Below are 21,304 nucleotides of genomic sequence, written 5' to 3' on the forward strand. Positions count from 1 at the left end.
GCTGAGAACAGCACTGCTCACAGTGGCTGTATCTATCCAGATTCTATCCTTTGTCTAACATCAAGTGTAATTTACTAACCCTGCACTTGATAGAAATCAATAAGGTTACATCGAGGTTTCTTTTGAATCAATTTTTGAAAAATGCCATCTGGGCCTTTTGCTAAGATGAAGCTCAGGTCAAGCGCTGGAAGGAATATAATACCTGCTCCAATCAGCTAGGATGTTGTTAATCAAGCCCAAGACTGGAGGAATGGGCCCTGTGTTGTCGGCTTCGATCTGCAACGTCTCTCTTGCAGCGACTTTTGAGTGGACCAATTCGGTTTTTGATTGGATATAACTAAAACAAAAAGCCGGCATCTCGGTCTTTGGACTCGGATCAAGCATCAAATGGAGCCCAAGATCAGGTGCGATGCTCTTTCATGTCAGCCTGGATCTTTTGCGAGGACCATGAATTAGATTCAATTTGAATTGGTTTTGGGGGCGATTAGGAGATGGATTCTGGCTTGGCCAGTCCGCTCTGCGCATTGGCTTTGCAACGTTAAGCAATTACTATTTTACAATGCGACAGACAGGAGCTCCCGAAGACAATGCAAAGTGCGGGGTTGGATTGGTTTCCATCATAAATTCCGTCAGTGAGTCCTTATTCTGATCAACTGTTCAGAGTCCAATTTCTCCAGCTGGAGATGGAGAGAGGTTTGGCTGCCTGACCGGTGCTGTTGCTGTTGTTTGTTTCACGATTGGCTGCAAACATGAGTAAGACTTCCTGCGAGCGCAGTTCAATATCATCCACATTGGATTTGGTACTGGGAAATGAACCGGACCAAGTGTTAGATTTGGTTGTGGGAGAGCACTTTGGAGATAGTGACCACAATTTGGTGTCTTTCTTTATTGCAATGGAGAGGGATAGGGCTGTACGGCAGGGCAAGGTTTATAATTGGGGGAGGGGTAATTATGATGGGATTAGGCAAGAATTAGGGAGCATAAGACGGGAACAGAAACTGTCAGGGAAAGGCACAAATGAAAAATGGAGCTTGTTCAAGGAACAAATACTGCATGTCCTTGATAGGTATGTCCCTGTCAGGCAGGGAGGAAATGGCCGAGTGAGGGAACCATGGTTCACAAAAGAGGTTGAATGTCTTGTCAAGAGGAAGAAGGAAGCGTATGTAAGGATGAGAAAGCAAGGTTCAGTTGGGTCCATTGAGGGTTACAAGTTAGCAAGGAATGAGCTGAAAAAAGGGCTCAGGAGAGCTAGGAGGGAGCATGAGAAGTCCTTGTGGGTCGGATCAAGGAAAACCCCAAGGCTTTTTACTCTTATGTGAGGAATAAAAGAATGACCAGGGTGAGGTTAGGGCCGGTCAAGGACAGTAGTGGGAACTTGTGCATGGAGTCAGAAGAGATAGGAGAGGCGATGAATGAATACTTTTCTTCAGTGTTCACCAAGGAGAAGGGCCATGTTTTTGAGGATGAGAGTGTGATACAGGCTGATAGGCTGGAGGAGGCAGATGTTCTGAGGGAAGATGTATTAGCAATTTTGAAAAACCTGAAGGTCGATAAATCCCCTGGGCCAGATGAGATATTTCCTAGGATTCTTTGGGAGGCAAGGGATGAGATTGCAGAGCCTTTGGCTTTGATCTTTGGGTCCTCACTGTCCACGGGGATAGTGCCAGAGGACTGGAGAGTGGCGAATGTTCAAGAAAGGAAATAGGAATGACCCTGGTAATTATAGACCGGTTTGTCTTACTTCGGTGGTTGGTAAGTTAATGGAAAAGGTCCTGAGGGATAGGATTTACGACCATTTAGAAAGATGCAGCTTAATCCGGGATAGTCAACACGGATTCGTGAAGGGTAAGTCTTGCCTCACAAATTTGATTGAATTTTTTGAGGAGGTAACTAAGTGTGTCAATGAAGGTGGAGCAGTTGATGTCATATACATGGATTTTAGTAAGGCGTTTGATAAGGTCCCCCATGGTCAGCTCATGAAGAAAGTAAGGAGGTGTGGGATAGAGGGAAATTTGGCACTGGAAAGAGTGCAAAGGAAATTTACCAGGATGCTGCCTGGTTTGGAGGGTAGGTCTTATGAGGAAAGGTTGAGGGAGCTAGGGCTTTTCTCTTTAGAGTGGAGGAGATTGAGAGGCGACTTCATGGAGCTTTATAAGATGATGAGGGGGAGAGATAGAGTGGATGTTCAGAGACTATTTCCTCGGGTGGATGTAGCTGTTACTAAGAGGCATAACTATAAGGTTCATGGTGGGAGATATAGGAGGGATGTATGAGGTAGGTTCTTTACTCAGAGAGTGGTTGGGGTGTGGAATGGACTGCCTGCTGTGATAGTGGAGTCAGACACTTTAGGAACATTTAAGTGGTTATTGGATAGGCACATGGAGCACACCAGGATGATAGGGAGTGGGATAGCTTGATTTTGGTTTCGGAAAAGGTTTGGCACAACATCGTGGGCTGAAGGGCCTGTTCTGTGCTGTACTGTTCTATGTTCTATCTCATGTACAGATAGTTGCCCCCATCATGATGCTTTCCAAAACTCCTTACCTACCATCCTTGGGCTTTCTTTGTACTGAGATTCCCTTCGTTTGAAAAGGGGTGGATTAAAAGTTCTCAAAATTAGTTTTTTTTAAAGTTTATTTATTTGTCACAAGTAAGGCTTGCATTAACACTGCAATGAAGCTACTGTGAAATTCCCCCAGTTGCCACACTCCGGTGCCTGTTCAGGTCAATGCACCCTAACCAGCACGTCTTTCAGACTGAGAGAGGAAACCAGAGCAGCCGAAGGAAACCCAAGCAGACACGGGGAGAATATGCAAACTCCACACAGACAGAGACCCAAGCCGGGAATCGAACCCGGGTCCCTGGCGCTGTGATGCAGCAGTGCTAAAAACTGTGCCACCATGCCGTCACTGTCACTGTGCCACCATGGATGTCAGTGCCCTTTCTTTGTTTTAATCTAATGACCACATGGTCTAGGAATCATTTCTATTTCATAATTTCTCCTTTTCAACACTTTCCTTCAGTATCCAATTCCAGAATTTTCCTTTTCATTGTGTTAATTGCGTCAGGAATAAATCTTTGGATCCGACAGGAAGTTTAACTCAAGATCAATCCAACACAGGATTGGTCAGAATCATTTCACATGTCCCAAATTTTAAATAACCATTACAAATTAAAATTCTCATTCTCACGTGTGAATTGTATCTGGATTGAAATTCCTGCATGTTTAGTAAACTATCCTGGAATCCTGTCTCTGGCCAGTAAATATGGTTCCAGGTTCATAACTTATGAAAAAAAGCTTTATTAATCACACTTACTTTTTTAAAATCTGTTTGATTTAAATCACAGACAGAAAGCCTCAAAGCTTGAAGCATTGAATCCATAAATATCATCCATACACAAGCAGAGAAACTTAGCATGTGCTTTACAACAACAATAACCAGAATGAATTTCTTAAGCGTTCTTGTGGTTCTGCTTTTAAACTTCCAGAAATGCCTTTAATTAAAGACTCAAGATAAGGTTAATTTCCCAGAAAGATAAACCTTAACAAATGTAGCCCAAAACAATGATAAAACGCATCTACAAACATCCATAAAACAAATGAAACATGCAGGTTCTCACAGCTTGTAAATTTCAAGCAATGAATCGTCAGCATTCTCTCTCTCTCAGCTATAGCTTCTTAAAGCGACAGAGCACTACAAGCTCACAACTCCTTGAATAAGATACAAGATCCTTCATTCTAACCGTTTTTAGCCAACTTCCAAGACCTGATTCATAGGCAAAATCGCAAACAAGTTGCCACCGGAAAAATCTTTGTTCTTTACCTGGGGTTGAGGTGACAACACGATAAAATTCTCAGTTATTCCAAATTCCTCCAGGCTATGCGTAAATTTCCACATTTAACTGGATCCCATAAATCCTCAATTATAAACTAAAATGTGGGTGTGGAATGGACTGCCTGCAGTGATAGTGGAGTCAGACACTTTAGAAACATTTAAGCGGTTATTGGATAGGCACATGGAGCACACCAGGATGATAGGGAGTGGGATAGCTTGATCTTGGTTTCAGATAAAGCTCGGCACAACATCGTGGGCCGAAGGGCCTGTTCTGTGCTGTACTGTTCTATGTTCTATGTTCTATGTGTTCATTCATCACCTCGCCTATCTCTACTGACTCCATACAGGGATGGTGCCAGAGGACTGGAGAATGGCGAATGTTGTTCCTCTGTTTAAGAAAGGGAATAGAAATGACCCTGGTAATTATAGACCGGTTAGTCTTACTTCGGTGGTTGGTAAATTGATGGAAAAGGTCCTTAGGGATGGGATTTACGACCATTTAGAAAGATGCGGATTAATCCGGGATAGTCAGCACGGATTCGTTAAGGGCAAGTCGTGCCTCACAAATTTGATAGAATTTTTTGAGGAGGTAACAAAGTGTGTTGATGAAGGTGGGGCAGTTGATGTCATATACATGGATTTTAGTAAGGCGTTTGATAAGGTCCCCCATGGTCGGCTTATGATGAAAGTGAGGAGGTGTGGGATAGAGGGAAAGTTGGCCGATTGGATAGGTAACTGGCTGTCTGATCGAAGACAGAGGGTGGTGGTCGATGGAAAATTTTCGGATTGGAGGCAGGTTGCTAGCGGAGTGCCACAGGGATCAGTGCTTGGTCCTCTGCTCTTTGTGATTTTTATTAATGACTTAGAGGAGGGGGCTGAAGGGTGGATCAGTAAATTTGCTGATGACACCAAGATTGGTGGAGTAGTGGATGAGGTGGAGAGCTGTTGTAGGCTGCAAAGAGACATAGATAGGATGCAAAGCTGGGCTGAAAAATGGCAAATGGCGTTTAACCCTGATAAATGTGAGGTGATTCATTTTGGTAGGACTAATTTAAATGTGGATTACAGGGTCAAAGGTAGGGTTCTGAAGACTGTGGAGGAACAGAGAGATCTTGGGGTCCATATCCACAGATCTCTAAAGGTTGCCACTCAAGTGGATAGAGCTGTGAAGAAGGCCTATAGTGTGTTAGCTTTTATTAACAGGGGGTTGGAGTTTAAGAGCCGTGGGGTTATGCTGCAACTGTACAGGACCTTGGTGAGACCACATTTGGAATATTGTGTGCAGTTCTGGTCACCTCACTATAAGTAGGACGTGGAAGCGCTGGAAAGAGTGCAGAGGAGATTTACCAGGATGCTGCCTGGTTTGGAGGGTAGGTCTTATGAGGAAAGGTTGAGGGAGCTAGGGCTGTTCTCTCTGGAGCAGAGGAGGCTGAGGGGAGACTTAATAGAGGTTTATAAAATGATGAAGGGGATAGATAGAGTGAACGTTCAAAGCCTATTTCCTCGGGTGGATGGAGCTATTACAAGGGGGCATAACTATAGGGTTCATGGTGGGAGATATAGGAAGGATATCAGAGGTAGGTTCTTTACGCAGAGAGTGGCTGGGGTGTGGAATGGACTGCCTGCAGTGATAGTGGAGTCAGACACTTTAGGAACATTTAAGCGGTTATTGGATAGGCACATGGAGCACACCAGGATGATAGGGAGTGGGATAGCTTGATCTTGGTTTCAGATAAAGCTCAGCACAACATCGTGGGCTGAAGGGCCTGTTCTGTGCTGTACTGTTCTATGTTCTATGTTCTAAAATAGACAGATGAGTTTCTGAGTGATTTAAAAACAAATCAAATGTCTGCTGAAAGGGTTAACTTTTCTACAGAACCTAAAGGGGTGGGGAGTGAGCGGGAAAAACTTGGCACACAATTACGTCACTTTGTACAAGTTTAAAAAACTTCTCTATCAACCAAACAAACTTGATTTTAAGCTTCATCTATTAATTTTTTGTTATTTTCCTCAACATAATTATTTTCATTTGATCAGTTTTTCTTAGGGATGGGTAACTTCTGTTCTTTATAAACTGGTTCACTCATTTTGTTTATTCTACATGGGCTCGGAGAATCAGAACCCAGACTTTATCATCCTGACCATTTTAGTCCTTTTGCCACCACTCCCACTGTTTTGCAGGAGGGTTGTGGGAATTCCAATCAGAACTAATCATTTTATCATAAAATTTAAATACTGCAGACGCTGAAACAAAAACACAAAATGCTGGGAAATCTCAGCAGATCTGACAGCACCTGTGGAGAGAGAATAGAGCCAATGTTTCAAGACTGGATGACCCTTCATATGAGCTGTGATGAAGTATTATCCAGACTTGAAACGTTGGCTCTATTCCCTAATCACTTTATCAATAAATTTCATGTTCTTAGTTTCCAAATGGCAGGTAAGAGACCGGTCCGCACTCGAGTTCTGATTTTTCACTGGCCATGCTTGGGTAAGATTATAACCATTAGTATCTACTCTGATGTCTGCTTTTCAGTCCAGTGCTACTTGGAGTATTCCATCACTTCGCTGACTATTGGATCACAAGTTCCTCACAGTTCTCATCACAAATTTATGATAAAATAATTTAAACAATGCCTGCGAACACTTCTTAGCTTCTTAACCAACTGCTTATCACTGTTTGTAGATTTGTCAGGCCCCATTTTTACAGATTCAAGTATCTTAGCCACAGAACACCAGCTGTTGCTGGAAGAAGTTTAATTCTAACTCATTCTGAGTAAATATTCTTACCAGGTCCTCTGTCAGGGCCCTGCTAAGCAGCTTTAATGGTCCGTGATTGCAGAAACTGAGCAGTCAAGAACAAAGAACAGTACAGCACAGGAAACAGGCCCTTCGGCCCTCCAAGCCTGTGCCGCTCCTTGGTCCAACTAGACCAATCGTTTGTATCCCTCCATTCCCAGGCTGCTCATGTGACTATCCAGGTAAGTCTTAAACGATGTCAGCGTGCCTGCCTCCACCACCTTACTTGGCAGCGCATTCCAGGCCCCCACCACCCTCTGTGTAAAAAACGTCCCTCTGATGTCTGAGTTATACTTCGCCCCTCTCAGCTTGAGCCCGTGACCCCTCGTGATCGTCACCTCCGACCTGGGAAAAAGCTTCCCACTGTTCACCCTATCTATACCCTTCATAATCTTGTATACCTCTATTAGATCTCCCCTCATTCTCCGTCTTTCCAAGGAGAACAACCCCAGTCTACCCAATCTCTCCTCATAGCTAAGACCCTCCATACCAGGCAACATCCTGGTAAACCTTCTCTGCACTCTCTCCAATGCCTCCACGTCCTTCTGGTAGTGCGGCGACCAGAACTGGACGCAGTACTCCAAATGTGGTCGAACCAGCGTTCTATACAGCTGCATCATCAGACTCCAGCTTTTATACTCTATACCCCGTCCTATAAAGACAAGCATACCATATGCCTTCTTCACCACCTTCTCCACCTGTGTTGCCACCTTCAAGGATTTGTGGACTTGCACACCTAGGTCCCTCTGTGTTTCTATACTCCCGATGACTCTGCCATTTATTGTATAACTCCTCCCGACATTATTTCTTCCAAAATGCATCACTTCGCATTTATCCGGATTAAATTCCATCTGCCACCTCTCCGCCCAATTTTCCAGCCAGCTATATCCTGCTGTATTGCCCGACAATGCTCTTCGCTATCCGCAATTCCAGCCATCTTCGTGTCATCCGCAAACTTGCTGATTACACCAGTTACACCTTCTTCCAAATCATTTATATATATCACAAATAGCAGAGGTCCCAGTACAGAGCCCTGCGGAATACCACTGGTCACAGACCTCCAGCCGGAAAAAGACCCTTCGACCACTACCCTCTGTCTCCTACTCAGTACATGACCCCTCTAAGTTGTCTACCCTCTGCACCGCGGTAATATGCTCCTTAACTAATATCGCTACTCCCCCACCTTTTTTAGCCCCTCCTCTGTCTCGCCTAAAACACTTATACCCCGGAATATTCAGTTGCCAGTCCTGTCCTTCTTTTAACCAAGTTTCCGTCACCGCAACCACATCCAAATTCCGCACAAGCATTAAGGCCCTAAGTTCGTCTGTTTTACCCGTTACACTCCTCGCATTGAAGCAGATGCACTCCAGACCTCCAGGCCCAGTCAGGTCCTCCTCCTCCAGAGTGCTCCTCTTCTTAGCTAGCCTTGCCCTGGCCCCCAGCTCGACCCCAGCCTCAGTATTTACTGACCTCCTGTTTTGTTCCCCACCCCCCTGCCACACTAGTTTAAATCCTGCCGAAACACTCTAGCAAAACTCCCAGCCAGGATATTTGCTCCCTTCCAGTTAAGGTGTAACCCATCCTTTCTGTACAGTTGCCATCCTGACTTGAAGATTTCGCAGTTATCTATGAATTTAAAACCCTCCCTCTTGCACCAGTCCTTTAGCCACGCGTTCAACTGTAGAATCTCCCTGTTCCGAGCCTCACTTGCACTCGGCACCGGGAGCAGTCCAGAGATTGCTACCCTGGAGGCCTTACTTTTTAGCCTAGCACCCAACTCCCTGAATTTCTCTCGTATGACCCCCCTGCTCTTCCTACCTACATCATTTCCCCCAATGTGTACAATCACATCCGTTTGACTCCCTTCCTTTTTAAATATGCTTCCTACCCTCTCGGAGACATCCAGTACCCCAGCACCAGGGAGGCAGACTACCATCCTGGATTCTCGTTCAGTCCCACAGAAGCGCCTGTCCGTGCCTCTAACCATTGCGTCCCCCACAACTATCGCTCTCCTAAACCCCTTCTTTCCCTTCTGGACCCCTGAGCCTGTCTCCGTGGAGGCGATCTGGTCCTCATGGCTTACCCCTGGAGGGTCATCCCCCTCCACAGAATCCAAAACAAGATACCTATTTTGGAGGGGGACAACCACAGGGGATCCCTCCACAGACTGCTTACTCCCTTCCCTTCTCCCATCTGTTGCCCATTCCTTTCTTTTATGGGAGACTGCCACTGGGGTACTTTCTGGCACATCACCCTTCTGACTATTACCCCTCCTAACTGTGACCCACGTGTCTTCCTTCCGAGACCCTGGTGTCACTACCTGACTGTAACTTTTATCTATTACTCGCTCATTTTCCCTAACTAAACTGAGTTCATCGAGCCTCAGCTCCAGCTCCCTTACACGATCCTTCAGGAGATGCAGTTCCACGCATCTGGCATAGATATGGACTTCCGGGAGGCAACTTGTCTCCAGGAACTCCCACATCCCACACCGAATGCAGTATACTGGCCTCCCACTCATATCAGCCATGTCCTTTTTAGTTTTGGGGATGAAACAAAAAGGGGGTGTAACCGAAGAAAAACAAACAAACAACCTTCCTCGCCTTCGCCGAAGCCCTGTGAGCCAAAGCCCTTTTAGCTCTCACTCTGTCCCCTGCTCACTCCACTGCCCGCTAACGACGCTGCCCGCTCAAAGGTGCGGCCTACTTTTAAACCCTCCAAAACCTTCCCAGGCTGCTGCTGGGCCTATTTCCTGTTTAGAAAAAAAAACCTCCGATTTTTTTCACTAATTTAACTGAAAAAATAATTAAATAAATTAGTGCACACACAAGCTCCCTTACCCTCAGCCTGCTCCTGTGGAACAATGAGTCACAGGAATGTGGTCAAGATAGTCCAGTCCCATAATGCCTCACATTCAATCTGCAGTCCTTCAATTATAACAGAATATGTGGCTGTCTGTAGCTGCCTCGGCCATGGTCAACCCCAACACTGCCTTCCTGAACTGCTACAATGCCTGAGGTGTAAGTACACCCACAGTGCTGTTAGGGAGGGATTTCCAGCTACACGTTCCAGTCTTTCACGAGACTGTAGGTGGATATCAGATTGATATATTCCATTCAACCACACCCAAGGTGAGTTATTCCAATTTCTTTATTGTCCAGGACAATATATTCACAATATCTTTAAAACAGAAATTAAACATTCCCATTTGATTTCAGACAGTAACATATTCTGTTAGCTTGTTCTTTATTGTTGATGTCAGGCTGGGGTTGTTCCCCTTGGAGCAAAGGAGGTTGAGGGGAGATTTGATAGAGGTGGACAAGATTCTGACAGGTTTAGATAAGGTGGACAAAGAAAAGCTGTTCCCATTAGCTGATGGGACAAGGATGAGGGGGGGTGCAGATTTAAGGTTTTGGGTCAGAGATGCAGGGGGGTCGTGAGGAAGAATATTTTGGTGCAGCGAATGGTAATGATCATAGAAATCATAGAAACCATACAGTACAGAAAGAGGCCATTCGGCCCATCGAGTCTGCACTGACCACAATCCCACCCAGGCCCTACCCCCATATCCCTACATATTTTACCCGCTAATCCCTCTAATCTACCCATCCCAGGACACTAAGGGGCAATTTTAGCATGGCCAATCAACCTAACCTGCACATCTTTGGACTGTGGGAGGAAACCGGAGCACCCAGAGGAAACCCACGCAGACACGAGGAGAATGTGCAAACTCCGCACAGACAGTGACCCAAGCCAGGAATCGAATCCAGGTCCCTGGGGCTGTGAAGCAGCAGTGCAAACCACTGTGCTAACGTGCCGCCCATTCTGGATCTGGATCTCATCTGGAACTCGCTGTCTACGAGGGTGGAGGAAGTGGAGACAATAAACAATTACAAAGGAAATTGGATGGGCACTGGGAGGTTTCAAACAGAAATGCTGACTAAATATCTCTGAACTTCCAAACACCCTGTCACTCTGTGATCCTTGTGAAATATGAAACCAGGTATTCGGAACAAGACTCAAAGAACATCAGCCCACTGGAGACAAAGTCGTGAGACCAGCCAGTCCAGCAGAAAGAAACCCTCCGACCCTCCCCATTGACCAACTGTGAGAATGAACAAAATGCAGTCCTGGATGTAATTGAGAGCGAAAACAATAACAGCAGAATCCAACCCCTGGAATCACTCGTGAACTTGTTGGTGTCTCAGCAGCTGGGATGAAACTGTGAATCCCGTCCCACACTGAGAGCAGGTGAATGGCCTCTCCCCAGTGTGAACTCGCTGGTGTCTCAGCAGGACGGATGACCAAGTGAACCTCTTCCCACACTGAGAGCAGGTGAACGGTCTCTCTCCAGTGTGAACGCGCTTATGTGCCCGCAGGTTGGATGACCGAGTGAATCCCTTCCCACACTGAGAGCAGGTGAATGGCCTCATCCCAGTGTGAACTCGCTGGTGTGTGCGCAGATTGGATGAATGACTGAATCCCTTCTCACACTGAGAGCAGGTGAATGGCCTCTCACCAGAGTGAAGTCGCTGGTGTGTCTGAAGGTTGGATAACCGACTGAACCCCTTCCCACACTGAGAGCAGGTGAATGGTCTCTCCCCTGTGTGAACTCGCTGGTGTGTCTGCAGGGTGCATGACTGAGTGAATCCCTTCCCACACTGAGAGCAGGTGAAGGGCCTCTCCCCTGTGTGAACTCGCTGGTGTATCTGCAGCTGGAATAACCGAGTGAATCCCTTCCCACACTGAGAGCAGGTGAATGGTCTCTCCCCAGTGTGACTGCGCCGATGAGCTTCCAGCTCTGATGGGGATCTGTATCTCTTCCCACAGTCCCCACATTTCCATGGTTTCTCCATGGTGCAGGTGTCCTTGCCTCTTTCTTGAGTGGACAATCAGTTGAAGCCTTGCCCACACACAGAACACGGGTACCGTCTCTCCCCGCTGTGAATGTTGTGATATTTATTCAGGCTGTGTAACTGGTTAAAGCTCTTCAGTCAGTGCACTGAAACACCCTCACTCGAGTGTGGCCGTGTGTTGGTGCTTTTCCAGTCACACTGACACTTGAAATCTTTTCAAATTGACAAACTGGACAACAATTTCTCCTTCTAGATTCAAAGGCCGATGATATTCAGCTCCCATGGAATATGACTCTGTCAGATCGAGATGTGACGTTTGAGATTTCGGCCTGTGATTCCTCTTTCAGTATCCTGTAAAACAAGTTTACAAAAGTCATCAGTGTCAGTACAGGATAGAAATTCAGAACAGACAATTCTAGTTTCTATGGAACATTCTTTCCTCTCTCCAGACTCGAAACATTGGCTCTATTCTCTCTCTATCTTGGGGATAGCGTGGGAAATGATGCTGCAGTCGATCAGCCAATTCTCAATGAATGGTTGAGGCAGTTCGATGGGCTGAATGGCCAACTGCAGCTCCTGTTTCTTATGATTTGTGTGTGGTGGACAGGAAGCAGTGAGCATGGATCTGTCAATCAGCCTCAATCAGCACCTTCAGGAGAATTGGGAGGGCGAATATTAGATACAGCAGAGTGAGAATGGAGGGAGAGTGTGTGGAATGAAGATTCACAGCTTTTGGGGAACGAGAGAGGAAAGAATGTTCATTCGAATCATAGAATTCTTACATCTTATCAACCGTCCCTGAGCCTTCACAATGAATCTCTCTTCTCAGGACACTCTTATCTCTGACTTGTCTGTGCTGCTCGCAGTCTCACAAAGCAGCTGCCTGTGTGTTGGTACAAGGGGCCCTGCTCGGCAAGTTTAATGCTCCATGACTGTGTCTTTAATGACTGAATAACTATAGGAATATGGTCAAGTCAGCTAAATCCAGGATGCTTTATATTTCGGTTAGTAACTGTCCATTTTGTTAACACAGCACATTTGGATACATAAATACATATAAAAGCAAAATATTGCGGATGCTGGAATCTGAAACAAAAACAGAAAGTGCTGGAAAATGTCAGCAGGTCTGACAGCATCTGTGGAGAGAGAATGGAGCCAACATTTAAAGTCTGGATGACCCTTCATCAGAGTTCTGACAAAGGGTCATCCAGACTCGAAATGTTAGTCTATTCTCTCTCTATAAATATATATACGACAGCTGCCTCAGCCTTGGCCCACTCTAATACATGCACGAAGCAGGGCTGACTATGTGGAAATGCTCAGATTAAAGTTTCCTGCCTTCTCTTTAACAGCGAGTGAAAATGTTTATCGGCTTGCAGACCTTCAAAGGAGTCAGTGTCTGCTATTTCAGCATGAACAGGCTAATCTTCACCTACGTAGGCCCCAGAACATTCTGCTTTTCGGCCTTCACCAGAGGGTGAGCAAGACCAGATTTCTCCATAACAAATACCAAAGGTGAGATATGGGGATATGCTATGCAAATAAAAGATTTGCAGAAATTAATTTTGAATGCGAAAGGGTGAAAAGCGAGGATTTAATTGGCGAATATGTCCGTCAATGAAGGATTAGAAACATTCCTGGTTTCTGATTTGCTGTAATTGACTATTATTGCCAAGTTATTTTTCTGTAACATCAGAACCACTTGCGGGACAGCTGCACAGGGTTTCCCCTTGTGCACAAGTCATTAAAGGCCCCACATTGGATTGTGCGTGGTGTCCAGTGCTGTTTGTACTCAAGTCGACTAAGAATGCCTAAAGGTACTGGTACCCAGGATCTCTGACAACTCTCCCTAACCGGACCTTGACTATCCAAAGGTTGGCCAGAATCCTCTCCAGTAACTTACCTGCCACTGGTGTCAGGCTCACCGGCCTGTAATTACCAGGCTTCTCTTTGCAGCCCTTCTTAAACAATGGAACAACATTAGCCACACTCTAGTCTTCCAGAACTTCACCAGTGGAAAGGGATGAAGCAAATATCTCTGCAAGGCCCTCTGCAATTTCATCCCCAAGTTCCCCAAACTCCCACAAGATCCAAGGATGCACTTGATTTGATTTATTATTGTCATATGTACTAGTATACAGTGAAAAGAATTGTTTCTTGCACACTATCAAGACAAAGCATACAGTTCATAGAGAAGGAAAGGAGAGAACATAAGAACATAAGAAATAGGAGCAGGAGTAGGCCATCTAGCCCCTCGAGCCTGCCCCGCCATTCAATAAGATCATGGCTGATCTGACGTGGATCAGTACCACTTACCCGCCTGATCCCCATAACCCTTAATTCCCTTACCGATCAGGAATCCATCCATCCGCGCTTTAAACATAAAGGGTGCAGGATGTAGTGTTACAGTCATAGCTCAGGTGGACAGAAAGATCAACTTAGTGCGAGGTAGGTCCATTCAAAAGTCTGACGGCAACAGGGAAGAAGCTGTTCTTGAGTTGGTTGGTATGTGAGCTCAGACTTTTGTTTCATTTCCCCAATGGCAAAAGGTGGAAGTGTGAATGTCCGGGGTGTGCGGGTTGATTATGCTGGCTGCTTTTCCGAAGCAGCCGGATGTGTAAAGAGTCAATGGATGGGAGGCAGGTTTGCGCAATGGACTGGGCTTCATTCACAATCCTTTGAGAAATCCGTTGTTGAGAAAAGCATGGATGTTAGAGAACTTGGGGAAATGAATAGTGATGTCTTGAGGAGTGCACATGTAACCAGAGAAGGAGGTGCTGGAAATCGTCAAGTGCATCAAGGGAGATAAATCCCTGGGACCTGATGAAGTGTATCCCAGGACATTGTGGGAGGCTAGGGTGGAAATTGTGGGTCCCCTAGCAGAGATATTTGAATCATCGATAGTCACAGGTGAGGTGCCTGAAGATTGGAGGGTGGCAAATGTTGTGCCTTTGTTTAAGAAGGGCTGCAGGAAAAAGCCTGGGAACTACAGGCCGGTGGGTGAGCCTCACATCTGCAGTGGCTAAGTTGCTCGAAGGTATTTTGAGAGACAGGATCTACAGGCATTTAGAGACGCAAGGATTGATTAGGGACAGCATGGCTTTGTGAGTGGAAAATCATGTCTCACAAATTTGATTGAGTTTTTTAGAACATAGAGTTTCAGGTCATTACCATTCGCTGCATCAGAATATTAGTATTGTTTCTGAAAATTTCATGCATTCCCTCCTGACTTGACCGGACAGCCTCATCTATTCATTACCAACTTGAGTTTCGCTAAATCCCTGTCTCAGCTGATGTTTCTAGAACTTTCATTCATTCCTTTATTTTCTTTAGACTTGACTGTCAGCGTCCCTCATTTAACCCATGAAAAACTTTGGTGCATATAAACCCCTGTCCTCTGCATCAAGTCCCACACACTCACCCATCACCATGGGGCTGCAGTGGTTAGCACTGCTGCCTCACAGTGGGTTCAATTCATGGCTTGGGTGACTGTGTGTGTGGAGTCTGCACGTTCTCCCCATGTCTGCATGGGTTTCCTCCCACAGTCAGAAAGGCTTGCTGGTTAGGTGCGTTGACCCGAACAAGTGCTGGAGTGTGACAACTAGGGGAATTTTACAGCAACTTGCAGTGTTAATGTAGGCTAAGCCTACTTGTGATACTAATAAATAAACTTTAAAACACTGACCCACACAGGCTCCCGGTTAAACAACTCAATTTAAAACATTGCATCTTTTTTTGCAAATCCTTCCATGACATTATTGTTTCCTATTTCCAGCCACACAGATGTTTGAATCTTTTTCTACAGACACACTTACAATCAGGTTCTGATGAATGGAGTGACTCTGGCAGGTTTTGGTCTGATGTCTGGTTTAAGTTTCCCTTCAAATTTTGTCGTCAAATTTCCTGTTAAAAAAAGATCATCATTGTCAGTCAAGAATAGAAATTAAGTGAGAAACATTTCTCTTGGGTTGAGTTTTCTGTGTGTAAATCCTCCCCTTCTAACTCCCTGTAAAAGGAGTTTCCAAAGTCCATCACTGTCAGTCCAGGATAGAAATTCACAACATTCTCTCCTCCTGCTGACAGGGAGCACCGCGCATGCGCACTATTGCCCATCGCCCCGACAAAGATGGCCTCCGTCAACTCGGGGCCTCCAAATCAGGCATCTGCGGTCGCGGCCCCGAATGGTACGAACGCGACACCGAGCAGTTATTATTCGGGTTTTCCTGTCTCCACTGGGTGCTTATGAAGCCTCTCCACCCACCCCGCCGCCTCCATTACCCTCCAGAATAATCCGTTTCCCTGGAAACCCGGAGCTGATATAACCACCCTGCTGCTACTGCGGCAGCAACATCCACTGCGCATGCGCAAAGTCTATTGAGCGGCTGGATCATATTCTGATTCACTGTGAATGCTGGGTAAGATAGCCACCATTGATGTATGTTATTGCATTAAAAAAAATCATGTTTTGTGATTCAATTACGAGTGAAGCCAAAGCACCAAGGTATAAAATGGTGCAGTAGTTAGCACTGCTGCTTCACAGCTCCAGGGTCCCGGGTTCGATTCCCGGCTCGGGTCACTGTCTGTGTGGAGTTTGCACATTCTCCTCGTGTCTGCGTGAGTTTCCTCCGGGCGCTCCGGTTTCCTCCCACAGTCCAAAGATGTGCAGGTTAGCTTGATTGGCCAGGTTAAAAATTGCCCCTTAGAATCCTGGGATGCGTAGGTTGGAGGGATTAGTGGGTAAATATGTGGGGGTAGGGCCTGGGTGGGATTGTGGTCAGTGCAGACTCGATGGGCCGAATGGCCTCCTTCTGCACTGTGGGGTTTCTATGATTTCTATGATGAAAATGAAAATAACTAATATAGCAGCCAGCTCCGTCCTGAATTTAATTAATGTAAGAAGTCTCACAACACCAGGTTAAAGTCCAACAGGTTTATTTGGTAGCAAATAAACCTGTTGGACTTTAACCTGGTGTTGTGAGACTTCTTACGGTGCTTATCCCAGTCCAACGCCGGCATCTCCACATCTGAGTTTAATTGATAGCAGAACAAACATCTACACCTGAAGATGAACTCCTTGGAGTGTCAGCTGGTGTAACAAGCTGATGATTTACCATCCACCCCCTCTCCACACACACACACATACATGGACTTGACAATCAGAATGAACTCATGATTGATCAAATCCTTTGAACTTTTAAATATGTTAACAGAACGGGAAATTGAATAAATCCATTTGCACACATAACATATCTGAATGGTCTCTTTCTGGTGTGGCTGTGCTGCTGTCAATAGGATAACTGACCACTTACATTCCAGAACTGACATTCTGCCCTGTTTCCAAGACCAACATTGAGGGGCAGCACAGTGGTTAGCACTGCTGTCTCACAGTGCCTGGGACCCGGGTTCTATTCCCAGCTTGGGTCACGATCTGTGTGGAGTTTGCATGTTCTCCCTGTGTCTTCGTGGGTGTCCTCTGGGTGCTCTGGTTTCCTCCCACAGTCCAAAGATATGCGGGTTAAGTGGATTGGCCATGCTAAAAATTGTCAAGGGGACTAGCTAGGATTAATGCATGGGGATATGGGGATAGGGCGTGGGTGGGATTGTGGTCGGTCCAGACTCGATGGGCTGAATGGCCTTCTTCTGCACTGTAGGATTTTATGTTCCTTGAAAAGGTACAAAATCGACTGCATGACTGCAAATAGTTTTATTTCCAAAACTGTATGAGAATTCCCACCTGACTCTTCATGTTATTGAGTCAAAGAAACTTTGTTAATTTAAAAAATGACCATGAATACTGCAGAGGCTTCTGCAACTCTTCCGATGTTGTTTTTTGTTAACTCAGATTTTTCATAAAGAGAATTGAGCAATCATTTGAAAGGAGAAATAATGCATGTTTTTATGAAGGGGAATGATATTAGGACTAATTGTACAACTGTTTGAAAATAAGCTAGCACAGACATGATGTGTCTGTGGGTAGAGATGTGTATTGTCTCCAGACAGGACAGCCACATCTCTTTAACCTGTGCTTAATGCTCCTTCCACCCACATTGTCTGTATCTTTAAGACCTGGTTGGCTGTAGGGATTCGCATTCTAATCAGTATTCTGTAACTTGATTTTGTGTCTCTGTGCCCTGTTTGAGAGCACATTTCCACTCCATCTGATGAAGGAGCAGCGCTCCGAAAGCTAATGGTATTTGCTACCAAATAAACCTGTTGGACTTTAACCTGGTGTTGTTAAAACTCTTACTGGGTTCAGTTCTCCAGCTCCTGTCTGCAGACTGACAATAAAACCAATGGACCTGATTGGTGGTGTTGGAGCCTCCAGCGGGTGTTTGTGAATCCTCCCCGCCCACCTCCCAGGGTTTCCTTCCTTCCCAGAGATCAGAATCCTCATTGATTTGAGGCCAAAGTGTAACCTCTTATTTATTGTCCCCCTCCCCCATCCTCTGATGTGAACCATCCTCCAGTGGCAGAGCCAGGATGGGGCCGTTAACCTGGGCCTGTTCCCGGGAGGGAGGGAGGGAGAAGCCCCGCAGCTGCAAACCAGGGAGCTGACAATGATTCTGAAGGGTTTGCGGATCCACAAAGTGTTTCCAAATCCTCCCAGCCACCGCCTAACGCTGACTCCGCTTCTCCGGGACAAACAAGCGCCAAGGACAGCAATGACACTGCGCATGCTCCACATCACAATGCCCGGGAGCTGATTGACGCTAGCTCCGGACCAATAGGAAGAGGGGGCGGGGCTGGAGGACCGAGCGGGAGCGGCTGGTCCTCCAACCAATCGGAGTGAATGAGGGGCGGGACCTGAAGCATGCGCAGTGCGAGTAATGGCGGCGGACGGACGGTTTCAACTTGGAAGCGAGATCAATACGAGGTAGAGTGCGGGGAATGATAAATGTGGCGGATGGGTGGAGAGACTTTGTAAACATGGATAGTCACATGAGCAGCCTGGGAATGGAGGGATACAAACGATTGGTCGAGTTGGACCAAGGAGCGGCACAGGCTTGGAGGGCCGAAGGGCCTGTTTCCTGTGCTGTACTGTTCTTTGTTCTTTGTTGTTCAAACCCAAACCTCGGAAATGAACTTCCCGGTCCCCCCCTTTGTACCAAATGGAGCTGCAGCTTGGAGTGTTAGACCCGGGCTGACTGCCGCCATTGAGGCTGCATGTGGGAGGCCGGCAGGGATTGTGATCGGAGAGTGAAGCCCTGACGTCACAATGGAATGGGTGAGAGTGTGACGTCACAATGGAATGGGTGAGTGTGACGTCACAATGGAATGGGTGAGGGTGTGACGTCACAATGGAATGGGTGAGAGTGTGACGTCACAATGGAATGGGTGAGGGTTCCAGATGAGCTGAGACTGGGCTGGAGTCGGGCGATGGCACTGACATGTGGCCCGGTGGCACAGTGGTTAGTGCAGCTGCCTAACAGCGCCAGGGACCCGGGTTCAATTCCAGCCTCGGGTCGCTGTCTGTGCAGAGTTTCTACATTCCCCCCCGTGTCTGTGTGGGTTTTCTCCGGGTGTTCCGGTTTCCTTCCACAGTCTAAAGATGTGCCGGTTAGACGGATTGGCCACGATAAATTGCCACTTGGTATCAGGGGGATTAACAGGTAAATATGTGGATAGGGCCTGGATCGGATTGTTGTCGGTGCAGGCTCGCTGGAGGCTCCCGCTGGAGGCTCCTTCTCCACTGTATTTTATTATTCATTATTATTACTTAATTACTATCAATGCTTCTATGAATGAAGGTGGTCTTGATGATGATGTGGACATGTGGCTGGAAGCTCATCTTGGGATGAACTATTTCACCCTGGTTGTGAACAGCCTCAGGCAGTTGCCAGGAGGAGAGATAAAGATGTTGGTGAGGGAGTGGAGTTTGTAGTGGGGACTGAACACAATGGGTTCAGTCTTCCCAGTATTTATATGAAATAAATTTCTGTTCTTTCAGTACTGGATGTCAGACAAGTCAGGATGGTGTATGGGTTGGAGAGGAACTTGGAGCTGATGCTGTTCACGGGATTTGGAAATTCTGTCAAAGTTCCTGTTGAGTTGTAGATGTATAAAATCTCTCTCCTCACATCCGGCCTCTCCTACTTCTCTCTGTTTCCACTCAGAGTGTGGAGATGCCGGCGTTGAACTGGGGTAAGCACAGTAAGTAGTCTCACAACACCAGGTTAAAATCCAACAGGTTTATTTGGTAGCATAAGCCACAAGCCTTTCGGAGCGCTGCTCCTTCATCAGGTGAGTGGGAGTTCTGTTCACAAACATGGCATAAAAAGACACAAACTCAATTTACAAGATAATGGTTGGAATGCGAGTCTTTACAGGTCATCAAGTCTTAAAGGTACAGGCAATGTGAGTGGAGAGAGGGTTAAGCACAGGTTAAAGAGATGTGTATTGTCTCCAGCCAGGACAGTTAGAGATTTTGCAAGCCCAGGCAAGTTGTGGGGGTTACAGATAGTGTGACATGAACCCAAGATCCCCGTTGAGGCTGTCCTCATGTGTGATTGACAGATCCATGCTCACTGCTTCTTGCCCTGGACGCAGAGAGCTGAAAATTTCCATGCAGGCGGCCAGACAGATAAATGTCTACATTAGTGGAGTAAAAATGTGTGGAATATACAGACCAAATTCACTTCATTCCCTTCAGTTGCTGCAAGTCCCCAATTCCCCCCAGAATGAGAAAAGAAATGGAAAGGGGGAAACATTGATTTACTCACAGATGTTGCCCAGAGGAGGAAGTTTCACTCTGAAGTTCATTGGACAACTTCCGCATTGTGACGTTACAATGGAACCCTGCCTGAATCAGCCAATAGGAATCACTCTGCTCCGTGTTGATGTCTCCACCTTCCAGGCCCGGGCGCGCGGACCCGGGAGCCCCGCCCCGTGTGCAGGGGAGAACCCACCCTCTGATCATCTTGCTGAGGTGTTGACCAATGGGAAGAGTTGGAGGACTGGAAGGACTCTGGTCTTCCAGCCAATCAGAGCGCGGGCTTTGTGTGAATGAAGATTGATCTTCAGACAGACTCAAACTTCCTCCTGTCGCTAATATCTGTGAGTAAATCACTTTCTCTTCAACCCCCTTTCCATTTCTTTTCTCATTCTGGGGGAAATTGGGGACTTGCAGCAACTGAAGGGAAAGGAAGTGAATCCAGGGAATGTGCCGACTCTGCAAAGGTTGCCCCAGGTCTCTCTCTCTCTTCAACCAGAAAATGATCCATTTCTGCCCACTGTTTGCTGTTAGCCAATCTTCTATCCACGCCAATATGTTATCCCCGCAGCATGAATTTTTATTTGCTGCAATAACATTTCATGTGGCACCTCATCAAATGTCTTCTGGAAATCTAAGTACAGCGCATCCACCGGTTTCCCTTTATCCAATTCCCGATGGGGAATTTTAGAAAATTGAACAACACATCAACGATCTCACTCTGTTAAGACCCGAGAATGAAGCCCAGCAGGACCCGAGGACTCATCAGCCCACAGCTCCAACAGTTTGCTGAGGACCACTTCCCTGGGAATTGTGCTTTTTCAGAGTTCATCCCACACTTCTGTTTTCTGATTTCCAGCTGTTTCTGAGTTTTAACTGTATCCTCTATTGTGAACACCGAGGCAAAATACTTGTTCAATTCATCTCCCAGCTCCTTATTTTTCATCATCAATTCCTGGACTCACTTTCTGTTAGACAGTTAAGAAATGAGGTGGAGCAAGTGACTGAAGTGTCAGTCAGGGAGCACTATTGGGAGCACCAATAGTTTCAAAATAGTTCAGGAAAAAGATAGGACAGGTCCACAGGTCAAGGCCCTAAACTGG

General features: G+C 46.3%; 1 protein-coding gene across 1 annotated transcript in view; it reads right to left on the reverse strand.

The window, feature by feature from the left end:
- Window positions 1-15,847, reverse strand: part of LOC144483900 (uncharacterized) — a 206,714-nt gene extending 190,867 nt beyond the window's left edge. The window contains 4 exon segments of the mRNA XM_078202480.1: window positions 6,930-6,936; window positions 10,821-11,842; window positions 15,307-15,394; window positions 15,770-15,847. Of these exon segments, the coding sequence (XP_078058606.1) occupies window positions 6,930-6,936; window positions 10,821-11,491 (678 nt within the window). The 5' untranslated portion in view covers window positions 11,492-11,842; window positions 15,307-15,394; window positions 15,770-15,847.
- Window positions 15,848-21,304: the final 5,457 nt, after the last annotated feature.

The sequence above is a fragment of the Mustelus asterias genome, unplaced genomic scaffold, assembly GCF_964213995.1.
Source record: "Mustelus asterias unplaced genomic scaffold, sMusAst1.hap1.1 HAP1_SCAFFOLD_84, whole genome shotgun sequence".
Taxonomy (NCBI): Eukaryota; Metazoa; Chordata; class Chondrichthyes; order Carcharhiniformes; family Triakidae; genus Mustelus; species Mustelus asterias.